Here is a 13,602-nt window from a genome sequence, read left to right as displayed (position 1 = left end):
GATCTGCTACACTGACCTGTCATTCAAAATGCAGCCTCACCTGGTCGAACTGCAACAACTCAACGGTGTTGACCTCGGTAACATGCTGCATTCTGACAAGGCATGTCGGAATATGCTGATGTTTATTGCAGAGAAAATGTCAGTGCGTCTGGTGGACTTCCTTAAAAACTCACCCGACAAGTTCAGCATTCTCATTGATGAGAGCACAACAGTTTCAAATAAAACATGTCTGATAATTTACATTAGAATTCCATTTGAAGGGGAGTGTTGCAATTTTTTCTTCCAACTTCCTGAGTTGCAGTCGTGCACTGGATCAGTGATCTGTGACGCTCTGCTTCAGTGCCTTGAGAAGCAGGGTCTCAAAAGGCATGTTGCGCTCCCGACTAATTGGGTTCGCAATGGATGGGGCCGGCGCTATGTTGGGCCGATACAAGGGGGTCGCCACACTCCTACGCGAGAAGATTAACCTGATTGTCATTCACTGCATGAATCACAAACTAGAACTTGCCGTCCATGACACTGTCAAACAAATTACAGATGCAAGTCATTTCCAGATGTTCACTGACTCCCTGTACGCCTTCTTCTCTCAAAGTCCGAAGAACATGCGAGAGTTAGAGCTTGTCGCTTCCAATTTGGAAATGCAAGCTCGCAGGATAGGAAGGGTGTTTGACGTGCGCTGGCTATCCTCGTCGTGCACATCTGTGACTGCTCTTTAGGAAAGCTATCCAGCCCTGGTCAAACTCTTCGCGGCACTGGCCGAAGACACATCACGATCAACCTAAGACAGGGCCAAATGTAAGGGAATTCATGTTAAGATGACTCAGTGGCTTTTTGTGGTGGAGATGGCATTAGTGAAAGACACGCTCGAAACGATGCAGGCCCTGTCCCTCTTTCTTCAGAGACGAGATGCCACAGCTGTCACCGTCAATGCTGAGGTGGGCGTTGCCGTGCGGACACTGAGGTCCATGAGGAAGGCCGATGGAGTGAACATACGATGTCTGAAGGAGGAATTGGGCAGCAAGCAAACATTTAAGGGGGTTAATGTGTCTCAGCCAAGTGACAGAGAACAACTAAAGGCAGAGACCATTCATGAGCGTTTTTTCATCTCCTTGGCCGATAACATTCAGAGCAGGCTCGATGACAACGGCATTTTTTCTGCGGCGGCTGTGCTAAACCCCTCAAATTGGCCCTCCGAGATAGATATATATATATATATATATATATATATACACATACACACACACACACACACACACACACACACACACACACACATACACAGTGGGGAGAATAAGTATTTGAACCCATGCTAAAGTTGACTAAAAGGAAAAATATAAAACATCTGTTAGAAATTGATCTTAATGCCTTAATTAAAACAAATAGTAAAAATCCTAACTTTAAGGACACCAATTTTCTTAGCGAATGAAGAATGTATCGTGAATAAATAAATGTTCTTCCTTAAATTACAGGGGCAATAAGTATTTGACCCCTATGTTAAATTCCCATAGAGGCAGGCAGATTTTTTATTTTTAAAGGCCACTTATTTCATGGATCCAGGATACTATGCATCTAGGGATGTAACAGTATGAAAATTTAACCTCACGGTTATAGTGACCAAAATGATCACGGTTTTCGGTATTATCACGGTATTTTTAAAAGTGTGTTCAATATGTTCAGAAAGCACTGATAGGCCTACACAAGCTGAAATAGTTTCAAAAAGTGTCCCATTCATGTTTAATTGGCTATGTGCTTATAGCTTCACTGCAAAAACTGCTTATCTAACAAAATCTAACCAAGTGTTATTAATCTTATATCTAGATAAAAAAAACTAGTTGGTATTGTTTTCAGTATGAAGAGACTTACCTAGCGCTTTCTTGTGAAATCATTTGACTTAATTTAAAAAAAATTGACTTATTTTAAGACATCTCATCTTGAAAACAAGCAAATTTGTCTGCCAGTGCGTTGAGCAAATTTGTCTTGATAAGACTCCTTAAAATAAGTTAAAGTCTTCTTAAATTAAGTCAAAATGATCTTTTGAGAGGGCGCTAGGTAAGTCTTTTCATACTAAAATCAATACCAAATAGATTTTTTAATCTTAATATAAGATCAATAACACTTGGTTAGAATTCATTTTTTGCAGTGTTAACTTACCCTAACATTACTTGGAGGTTGCTATTACTGTTATTTGGATCCAATGAGTGAGACCAGGCTTGGAATTTCACCATTCTGGGGGCAAGGCCACTTGGCCTTCAGTTGGGCATATTTGGTGGATGGCACAAAGGCCACATGTTAGGGCACCAAGGCCAAAGTTAACTATACAGTAGTAAGCTATAAAAATGATCAAAGTTGTATAGCCTATTCACTGCAGTAGACCTGCATCACTGTATGAAACATTACAAAAACATGAAACATGACATATTACATAGAACTGCAAATCATCTGATCATCTAATATTTACAGATATCTAGGCTATATTTAACATTCATTTTATATTTGGTCTGTTATTAAATCATGTATTGAACAATTTAAGCACAGTTCAGCTTTAAGAAACTCAAATAGCCTAGATGCATGCTTAGCATTTTGTGATCTACTTTCACAAACTCTTAGTCAGCTGTCCTCTGATTTACCAATATCTAGGTGATATTTGTAACATTTATTTTGTATTTGGCCCGTTATGAAATCATGTGGAACAATTTAAACACATTGTAAAACTTAAAGCCCAAATTTGGAGACAACCATGCATGTCGAAATTTACTGCAAATTCAAAACAGGATTACTCTGGAACGGCTAACTGTACAGGGGACTGCTTTACACCTTTGTGTTCAGTAAGGTCTGCTGTTTATTCTGATATATGGTTCGTCATGTGTTAAATGAAAGGTTCGTGAAGTATTGCACCGAGAGGAATGGGTAGGGAGATGGACGCAAAACCTTCAGTAGAATTTATGATTAAATTGAATTATATTATTTACTTTTCTCGCGAACCGTTCACCACAGCAATTCGCGGCTAACATCGTTTAAAAGCTGAGAAAAAGCTCTTTCATGTGATATGTGGTGTCTGTGTGATGAATAGGCTACTTCGCGAGTAGTTCAACTGAGAAGACTGGGTGAATTTAGACGCACTTTCTTGCGCGGTCACTTTTTCCACTGCGTAAAAGACTAAATTAATTTGCACTGTGAATATTTTGACAGGCCATAGGCTATTTTTCAAAGGGACATCACGGCCAACGCAAGGGGCAACGACGTGGCCGCCGTGAAATTCCTACCCTGAGTAAGACCAAATTAAGTGTTCGAAATAAAACTTTAGGCTACTGTGTTCTTCTGATAACGTGAGTGGAATGGATTTAATGTGGACGCGAACATAAAAAGACGCAGAGTGGCTAAATGATACAGTGCAAGTTTTGCGGTGAAAATGTTCCGCCTTTTAAAATCAGTTGTAGCCTAATCCAAATAGCAGTTAAAACCATCAATTAGACAACAGAATCAGTAGGGTACCAATTTTGCTTCATTGTACCAGGCCTACTGTATGTCAAAAGCAGGCTCGGATGAAGCTGGGAAGGATTAAACACACGGTTTCAACACCGTGGTAATCAACCGTGATAATTATGATATTTCAAAAGAAAACGGTAATTGTTATCGTCAACATTTTTATCACGGTTTATCATTATACCGGTAATCGTTACATCCCTATATCCATCCTTCCCTTGGCCTTTGGAACTAAAATAGCCCCACATCACATACCCTTCACCATACATTGGCATGGTGTGTTTTTCAGTTAGCCTATTAGCTGGTTTGATTTGCATTGAACCCAATGAGCATTTTCGTCAACTTTAGCATGGGTTCAAATACTTATTCTCCCCACTGTATCTATACATCTCACATGCGAAATTATTAGGAAAAATAGGAAGAAGAAATCGCGAGCTCGCAAGATTTTTTCGTATAGCAGAAGAGTGGTAGTACGGGGAGGAGGAGGGGGGCACTGTAAGCGAGGTCGTCATTTAATCCCTTAACGGCTCCTACACACAGTTGCGTGTGTTGCAGTGCTGGAGATGCGTCCCATTCACTTTTCATGGGCTCACGTCATCCGTTGCCGAACTGAATTGTGGGTCCGTTGTGTTGCGTTTCTCCCGTCGCTCGCGTTGAGCCAGGGGGTCAAGAGCGTGCAGATTAGCTTCGGCATGTAAGCATACGCCATTTTTAAATATGGCGCTGCATGGAGCATTTGGAACCAGCTCCATGCACGAAAATCCGTGTTGGGCACGAGCTCTCATGCGCGTACATGTTGGTGGGCGGGTACCTATCCAGCGGCTACAGCCAAACGTTATTCAGTGCGTATTTCTTGAGGAGCCTATGAGAAGACGTGCATATTGTGGTTGTTTATCCATCATATGACAAAAAAGAAAATTGTATTGATCTTGTTTCGTTGTTGTTTGTCCCGAACAAACATAGCCTAAACATGATTAAAGACAATAAATTACACAACAGCGGCATAAAGCCCTTGTCTCGTTACACCATGGGTCTCCAACACGTTGCTCTCAACCTATAGCCGCCCCCTTTGGAGCTCGCCAGAGGCTGAAGCACTAGGCTACTACATTTAAACACAATTATTGCCGCGAGGCATTCCAGCCTACGAATTTAATAAAAAGTAAACCATGCATAATTAAAAAAAAAAAAACAACTCAATTTAGGCTACTTCGCTATGCAATAAGGTTTCCATTAGAGCACAGCGCACATTCAATGAATGAAGGAAAGGCCTTGTCTCGCAATAAACAGCTGGAAATTCCAACACTTTTTCAACTACACGAAACTTTACAGTGATCATCAAATACCCTCTAGATCTAAATGCCCATCAGTCTCAACATTTAACTATATAATAAAAGTCAAAAAGTAAATTAAATCTCATACCAAAACCGAAAATCGTCTGCGTTTGATAGCCTGGTATGTCGCTCCAAACAAAACGCATGTCTCACAATAACGTAGAAAAGGTCTGCCTCGAATAAGCCTACCTCAAATAAATACCTGTGCTTTGCGCAGCCTAAGTAAATAGCAGACGCCGGAAATAATTTAGGATTTACGGAAAGTATGCCATCATACGATGTTGGACGCCTGACGATGCTCTGGCCGTCTACTGTGCCTCTGACACCGCTGCCTCATTTGGATGGTAACTCCACAGGTGAGCGCGAAGATTGGATGTCGTGGATGCGCAAGTAAACTGTTTTTTTGCTGAGTCCGCAGACAACATTCTCTTTAACCGTTACTTTACCATCTGCGGTGTACAACTCAAAGTAAAGACACCACATTTTAGATGAGTTGGGGACGTAATTGTCCGCTCAGGCTGACCGTTCTGTGCGTTATCTTCAATAATATTGAATATCTTCAATATTATTTTCAAAACAGGGTGGCTATTGAGGGCTCTGGCTCCAGTCATTATTGTGGCTACTGGCTATTATTGGCTTGATTTGGTCATGGGCCAACGCTAGAATACGTTTAGAGCACCCGCTATGAGATGGCAAACAATCAAATAAAAAACAAACCAATCATCAACTGTAAAAATGCACTACACTTGTCACTAAAAACCGAATAGTTTATTTATAGTTCGACTACGGATATTTCACATCGAATATTTGCAGCAGGACAGCAGGCAGACCGCTCTTAGTTAGAGCCGCTGTTATCCAATGAAATTAAGTTGCGCTTCAGGGCGACTTCACTCGGACTCCATGCGCGTTCCCGAGCAACTTTTTCTTCTTCTTGTTTTGAGGCAAGGACTTTATGTGCATTATCGCCACCTTCTTACTGGAGGACGACTCTCTTTTTACAGAATATCCAATAAAAATCGACGTTGGTCCATGAGTCATTTCCATCTTTGTAACTTGGCGCATGGTCAGAGCCGACTGGCACTGGATCCGAACCCCAGTGTTCAAGATGGCGTTGACTATGAATTGGCCGGATTTACTAGCCTAGCCTCCACCATTCATTTGTATAGAGGGTGGGACTTAGTCACTCTCTCCAGTTATATATAATACCTCCATGCGTTGAGCAGTTCAGCTGTTACTGCACCGACAGACGGCACCAGCCAATCAAGCCAATCGACGGACAGCACCAACCAATCAAATTACGGTTATACTTCAAGTCATTTGCATAGCTACCGTCGGGAACACCCACTGGCATGCGTTGACGGAACGCAACTGTGTGTAGAAGCCGTAAGAAAGCACACCCATGTCCAAGGATTCTATCAGACTTCTACCGTTCTACCATTGAGAGCATACTCAAAAACTGCATCTCTGTATGGTAAGGCAACTGCAACGCTGCCGATCGCAAGGCAAAGAGTAGTGAAATCTGCCCAAAGGACTATTGGCTTCCAACTCCCCTCCATCCACAACACACAGCCTATCTTTTCAGCCTACTCTCATCTGGCAGTTGATACAGGCGATTCTGTTCCAGAAGCTGTAACACTGCTCACCAAAATTACACCACCTGTCTAGCATTTGCACTTTAGCTGTTTACTTGTTTACCCGTTTACCTTTTACTTCTGCACTGTTTACCTGTTTACATTGACTGCACTGCACTGTTTACCTGTTTACATTTACTCCTGCACCGTTTCATCAATGCCCTTACACTGCCAACACCCAAAACTACACAATATATTTATTTTTTTTATATTTCATAACCTGCCCATAAACCTGTACAATGTACATATATTACATTACAGATAATGAGTAGAAAATGCATCGTTAGGTCACTAAAGGACTCTGTTCATCTAGTACAGACCTTTTAATGACATTTTGAGTCTGTTAAGAGGCCCCGAGACCTAGCACTGTAGCTGACTGGGAGTACTAGCCATTAGCTGCAGCTACTCTAGTTCGGTAGCACCGATTCCCCTATCGACAGTATTCGGCAACAATTAGCGATCAAGTACCATGTAAAAATCGGACGGATTTCTCCTTAAATGGTGATAGAATGCAAAACAGAGTTTGTCTTGGCATAGTTCAATAACTGCAGTTCGGTATGTAAAATAAACATACAGGGAACTTCAAAACCCCATTGTCAACTCCTTTGTATGGAAATCTCACAACTTCAAACTATAAAATGGATGAATCGCGACGAAGCTAATAGATGACGACAGTTCGGCGGTTGCACCTTATTTAGCTCTGGTCTGTACCTTTGTAACGCTCCCGTAATTTACATACACACCAGCCCACTTCCAGCTTCATGCAGCAGCTCCTTCACTGGAAGATCTATGACACCAGGCTAGATGATCCAAGACGGCCGTATTTGCAGATATTTGTTTGGCATTTTAATTAGAGATGCACCGATTGCAATTTTTTGGGCCGATTCCGATATCCGATTTTTCATAGAGTTTGACCTGCCGATACCGATTTTAGCCGATTCCGATTTAATTTCTTCTAACCATTTTACAGCACACACAAATAGTTATCTTTTCTTTAATATAACATGTTAATATAGAAATATAATCAACTTATCAATAATGAAATGGCTGTTAAAAAAATGGAACCGGTGAGCAGACAGATTCTTCTTCAAGTCTAACTTCAGCTGCATTATCAAACTATAATGCTTCCCAGTGTGGGACATTCATTTCACAGACTACTAATATAAATGCACTGTTATGGAACACCCATTTTTTTTTCCTTCTCGCATCCAATATCCAACTAAAGACCAAAAATGTATATCACAGTATTTTTTTTCATGCATAATCAGATGTTCACAGCATTTTCTACAGGTTGAGAGAGGAATTGCTGCAGTACATTGACTAAGGATGGTCTATTTTACTGTCATGATGTAGAATAACTCCACACAAGGGATAATGCAGTTTTGCATGGCCCCAGAAAATGATGCTGTTTACAAAGAGCCACTCATGATTCTAATGAAGAATCTAATCAGAATGCAAAGACAATTGCAGTCAAAATACAGAACTTTTACTGTGAAAATTTCAAACATCTTGTATAAAACCAATACAAAAAGTAGTGCAACTTGCAATAATATACTTTTGAAAATTATACAATTTAAAAGCTAATATGCTTAATCTGTCAAATAGGACTATCAGAAACATGCCTTATTATCATTGCGTGGTTTACATGACGTTAGTGGTAGGCTAACGTTAACTTGAGGTGGATGTCTTGTTAGCCGGTCATGAGCTTCGGTTCGGTTCGCTAGGCAAAACATTAACAAAAAAGTTTGTTTTGGTGCACTGATGACAGTCAGGATCATTTCTAGCTAGCCAGCTAGTATTGCTCAGTTCATGTCTATAACATGCTTTACTTGCTACCTGGATAATTTCAGTAGATTCTTAAGGTGAGATGAATGATAAGTTCATTAAACTTCACTGTGTTCGCTGGGTTGCTAACTAACCTACTAGCCTGCTAGTTACAGCTGTTGAACAATCTCAATAGAATTTTCGTGACGGTAAATCCCTTTCAATGCAGTATCCCTTAACGTTTTTCCTTAACTAAAGAAACAATTTAAGGTATTCTGTGCAACACCCTTAAATTAACCCCTTACCTAAGGAGAAATTAAGCCTTAAGGGTCATACTTCAGGGGAAAAACTTAAGGTGTTTTGTGTTTACCCTCACCATGCCTCACAGTCGCACCATGCGTGTGTGTGAAAAAAGTCCCGTCTGAAACACTGTTGCGCGGCGCAGCGTTCCAAACGTTGTGTAATCAAATACACCGGTATGGCGGTATATTAAAAATTCATATCATAACGAAAATATACACCGGTATACGGTGTGAACCGGTATACCGCCCAGCATTATAAGAACAATTTTCATGATTTGAACATCCTAATATGTAACATATTTTCATATGCATTGATGAATTTATAGGAGGGCAAGGGAAATGTGGGAGTAGGCCATCAGCAAACACAGGGGAGGAGAAGAGCTAATAGCGATTAGGTGCTCCTTCCACGCAATATGGCAAAACACAGCGTTCGCTGCATAGAAAAACTCAGTAGCCTATTACATATTTCTTTGTAACCCTACATCCAGCCCTGAGTGTTGGCCTGGTTGCTAGCTTCTTCAAACTTTGCAAACTCAGCTGGGTATTGTTACAATTGCGGCGCGCGAGTGCATTTGTGAGAGTATTTTGGGATTACATAGTACATATAATAAGAGTTTGCAGAGTCTCATATTCCCTCCATCTCCATACGAACTCCCTTTTACCAAAGATGGAAGGAGCCTACAAACTAAAAATGGCACACGCATTGGCACAGCAAACAAACTGCTGAGAGTATAAAAACTGTGTTACTTATGCTTCAGCTACTAATTGGTCGCCCTGTGCATGCACACTTATATGTGTAGGCTAAACTGGAAGACTGTGAAGTGAGTAGTCTTCTTCAGTTAATATTGGCAGATTGAATTGTTCATTTGTTTCATACCGCCACCTACGGGACTGATTCTTCCTCAGTATTTGATCCCTTCTCCAATTCTCAAAGATTGGAATTAAGTGTGTAGTGTGTTGAGAAGTGAGTAGTCATTGGCTGCAAGGTAATTCATTATTTATGAGGATGTCCAGAAAACATTGAGGGGGCGCTAAATCTGCCAAAATGGACCATTTTATTCTCCAGCCTAATTATAGGGTTGTAACAGGGCTTGTGAAATAACATCTGAGCATGTCTTGGACTGACCTAAGTTGCATACGCTCTGTGTTAACAAGAAGAATATAAGGTCAAATGCGCTGTTCATCCATTCAATCACCCCTTTAAACGCTGTTATGAAACAGAACAAAATAGTAATCGATTTTTGGAATTCTATGAATCAATTTTAAATCGCGATACAAATGTGAATTTATCATTGTTTTGCTAGAATTGCCTGGATTTTCATGCTGCGAGGTGAATGAAACTGAAATCTTACCTCAGTCTGTCCTTCTTGTGCACTTGTTTCATGTGTTACACGTATACTCTGTAAATACAAGGGAACGAATCAACCACTGCTTGGTATTTTTCGCCAGTGTAAGGTTACATATAATGCATGCTTCAAAATGAAGTACTTTTAATTATTTTTGTTCAATACCTCATCTCTCTCAAGAAAAATAGCCTTCTCATCTGGACTCAACTTGTATGACTGCAGTAGGAACTTCTTCAGAGGTGAGTCTGATTCTAAAAAATATGGTCACAGTTAATAGTAGCAGTGGCAATAGACATGGGCAGACCGCTGTCTAAAGAAAGCAGATTTTTACATTTGACTAGAATGGTCGGTCACTGTCAGCAAATCATTCTCCCAATTGTAATCCTCTAGTAGTACAAATCGGACAAATAATAAATCAAGAACAATGGAATTTCGTACCACGGTTATGCTGATGACACCCAGATCTACCTAGCCCTATCACCGAATGACCACGGTCCCCTTGACTCTCTATGTGAAAGCATCAATAACATCAACAACTGGATGTCCCCCAACTTTCTCTAGCTGAATAGGTACAAGACAGAAGTAATCATATTTGGTAAGAGAGATGAAAGGAGTAGAGTTACCACTGTTCTTGGATCCAAAGGGCTTAAAGCAAAGGACTCCGTTAAAAATCTGGGTGTCAGAATTGAGATCTTAATTTTGACAGGCACATAAAAGCCATCACTAAATCGGCTTTTTAACCATCTCAAGAACATTGCCAAACAGTGATTTTGTGTCACAGCATGACTTGAAAAAAACTCATGTTTTTATTTCCAGTACGGTTGGCTACTGTAATGGACTCCTAACAGGCCTTGCCAATAAGACTACCAAACAGCTTGAAGTCATACAAAATGCTGCTGCTAGGGCTCTCACAAAATCCAAGAGATTTGAGCATATTACTCCAATACTTAACCCTCTAAGCGCCAAAGTGGTAAACTTGCAAAAAACAGCAACACTGATTAAAACAGACAATAGATCCAATAGATTTGTACTCTCAACCACTAGATGGCAGACATCCAGAGTTTTGATTCAAGCAAGTAGAGGAAGTAGTAAATCGCACAAAAACGGAGAAGTAGTGCATTAACAATGCACCGTAAATTAGCTAAAAATCAATACAAATGTGTTATGTTTACATATGGTTGAGATGAAAAATTAATCGCAATGCAATTTTTGAACATAATAGGGTGTAATCTGCTTTTGGTTTTGTTCGACTTCAGACATCAGTAAAATAATTGGTAATAACAGTATAATTGGAGTCAGATTGGGCAAAAGATTATCCTAATTTAAAACAACCTCATCAGGGCGCGGATTACACAGAATACGCATTACCAAGACGTGTTCCGACGCATTTCACGTACGGGGTTCATCAAATTCATGTAAAATGTGGTATACATCAGTGTTTCTCAAAGTGTGGTCCGGGGACCACTGGTGGTCCGCAAGCTAGCCCAAGTGGTCCGCGAGCAGACGTGGTAAAATATAATATAGATGAGTTGTTTGCAATATTGAACCAACTTGTATGTAAATCCAAACATTTCTGCAACACTGCCTATGTAAGCCATGCCAGTTTAAATCATATGAATTCTCTGACACAATAATACAATCAAAGTGGTTCAGTGAGTAGGCCTATTGTGTAATTTACTATTGAAGTAGGTCTAATTTATTTATTTTTTTTAGCTAGGTGGTCCGTGAGGCTTTTTTTATTGATTAAGTGGTCCTTGGTCTGAAAAAGTTTGAGAAACACTGGTATACATGAATGTAAAGATGTGAAGATATTTTCCATATTTTGTAATACATTCAAATGGCAATAATAATTTATGGCATAATTTAAATATGTATCAACTTGATACATAGTGTACATCCAAGCACCATTGTCTTCAACACCATAATACCCACAGACAGGCAAGGTTTAATCATTAGATTCTCATTGTTTTTTTCCTGGGCTGATGGACAAGATAAGGGACAAGGAGATCACTACAGTGATTTGGCTTTTCATTGTGGCATGTTCTCTGCACATTGAAAATCACATTTTGCAACTATTAGACTGAACGATTTATAGATGCTGACCATTTGGCGTCACCTCTAAACCATAACTAATCAACTTTTACTCACTTCCACTTACCAAATTCCAGACGTTCTTGGTTGTTTGCCACAGCATGGATCATTCCAATTGTCCCACAAGCATTACCAATGGTTTGTCTCATGAAATACACATCTGAAGAGACCTGTTGCCCTTCTGAGATGATTTTCTTCTCTTCGTCCAGTCTGAAAGACTCGTACTGTACATAGGAAAATCACACAGGTTAAGATACACAATAATTGCTTTTTATTGTTAATATGGATTAGTGTTAATTTTGTCACCTATTTTTAATTTAGTCTTGGTCTTGTGACGAAATGTCCTTTTTAGTCTTTGTCATATTTAGTCATTCAAATATAATTTTTGTTAGTCAAGTTTTAGTCGACTAAAAGTCTCGTCATTTTAGTCTAGTTTTAGTCAAAAGAAAACTAAAGGTATCTTAGTCTTAGTCAGATTTAGTCAACACATTTTAGTCTTTTTTTTATAACAAATTATTACCATTTGAGTCAAATAGTGTTTCACACATCTCAATTTTCCAACAATATTGTGTCCACAGGGCTACTCGTCTGTTATAATTACTCATTCTGATTTTTTGTCAGTTAGTAGGTTTGCATGCATAGGTAAGTCGAGCTACAGTTATAGCTCGGCTGGGATTTGACCATAGACAGTAAAAGATTCGACTGGACCACGGTCATATTCGTAGACCAGTGTTTCTCAAAGTGTGGTCCGGGGATTACTGGTGGTCCGCAAGCTATCCCAAGTGGTCCGCGAGCAGACGTGGTAAAATATAATATAGAGGAGTTGTTTGCAATATTGAACCAACTTGTATGTAAATCCAAACAGTTCTGCAACACTGTCTATGTGAGATATGCCAGTTTAAATCATACAGTATGAATCCTCTGACACAATAAGCAAAGTGCAAAGACAATAAGCAAGGTGGTTCAGTGACTAGGCCTATTGTGTAGACTAATTATAGGCTACTGTTGAAGGAGGTCTTTTTTTTTTAGCTAGGGTTAGTTAAGTGGTCCTGAAACTGAAAAAGTTTGAGAAACACTGTTGTTAAACACTGGCTAATAAAGTTGTTGACACTGGCTATTAAATTATTTCTAAACCAGTCTGCTAAAGTCTGTAGTGAAGTCTGTGTAGGGTTTTCCAGGCTCCATTTCTTTTTACGAGACACCCTGCTCACTTGAGCCATCTACCGGTTGTTTAGGTTGTTGCAGCGTCTCACTGGAAAAATACAAATTAAAAGTCGCGTGATACCGCGTGATCCCACGTGCGGACCGCGAGTGAAGCTGGCCAAGTCGAAGCACTGCCCACTGTACGTGGTAAACACGGAAAAAGTTGTCATGCATTGTTTCGGTCCCCGTGCACAGGGATTATTTGTCATATTATTAATCACATATGATTATTTGTGAAATTGTGCAAACAGGCGCAACACATTTGAAAAGGAAGGACTGGTAGCATGCAAGCTCACGGGAAAGATTGATTTAAGAACGTTATCACAGTGTGTGGCTGTGGCGCGGGCGGAAAACAGCGACAATTGGCAGGGGAGGGTCATGTCTTTTTTAACAATTCTGTCGGAGGGTCATTGAACAATTTCTAGCAGGCAAGAGAGGGTCATGCAACTTG

At 40.0% G+C, this 13,602-nt stretch overlaps 1 protein-coding gene across 2 annotated transcripts in view; it reads right to left on the bottom strand.

Annotated features, from left to right (window-relative positions):
• Positions 1-13,602, bottom strand: part of uchl3 (ubiquitin carboxyl-terminal esterase L3 (ubiquitin thiolesterase)) — a 33,440-nt gene that overhangs the window by 4,698 nt on the left and 15,140 nt on the right. For both annotated transcript variants that reach the window (XM_042081838.1, XM_042081848.1), the window contains exons 4-6: positions 12,016-12,172; positions 10,023-10,108; positions 9,864-9,911 (exon numbers count right to left, since the gene is read on the bottom strand). In XM_042081838.1, the coding sequence (XP_041937772.1) occupies positions 9,864-9,911; positions 10,023-10,108; positions 12,016-12,172 (291 nt within the window). The remainder of the gene's footprint in view (positions 1-9,863; positions 9,912-10,022; positions 10,109-12,015; positions 12,173-13,602) is intronic.

Source organism: Alosa sapidissima, chromosome 2 (genome assembly GCF_018492685.1).
Source record: "Alosa sapidissima isolate fAloSap1 chromosome 2, fAloSap1.pri, whole genome shotgun sequence".
In the NCBI taxonomy this organism is placed as follows: domain Eukaryota; kingdom Metazoa; phylum Chordata; class Actinopteri; order Clupeiformes; family Clupeidae; genus Alosa; species Alosa sapidissima.
Note: the sequence above shows the minus strand (reverse complement) of the source record. Positions and strands in the feature narration are given on the sequence as shown.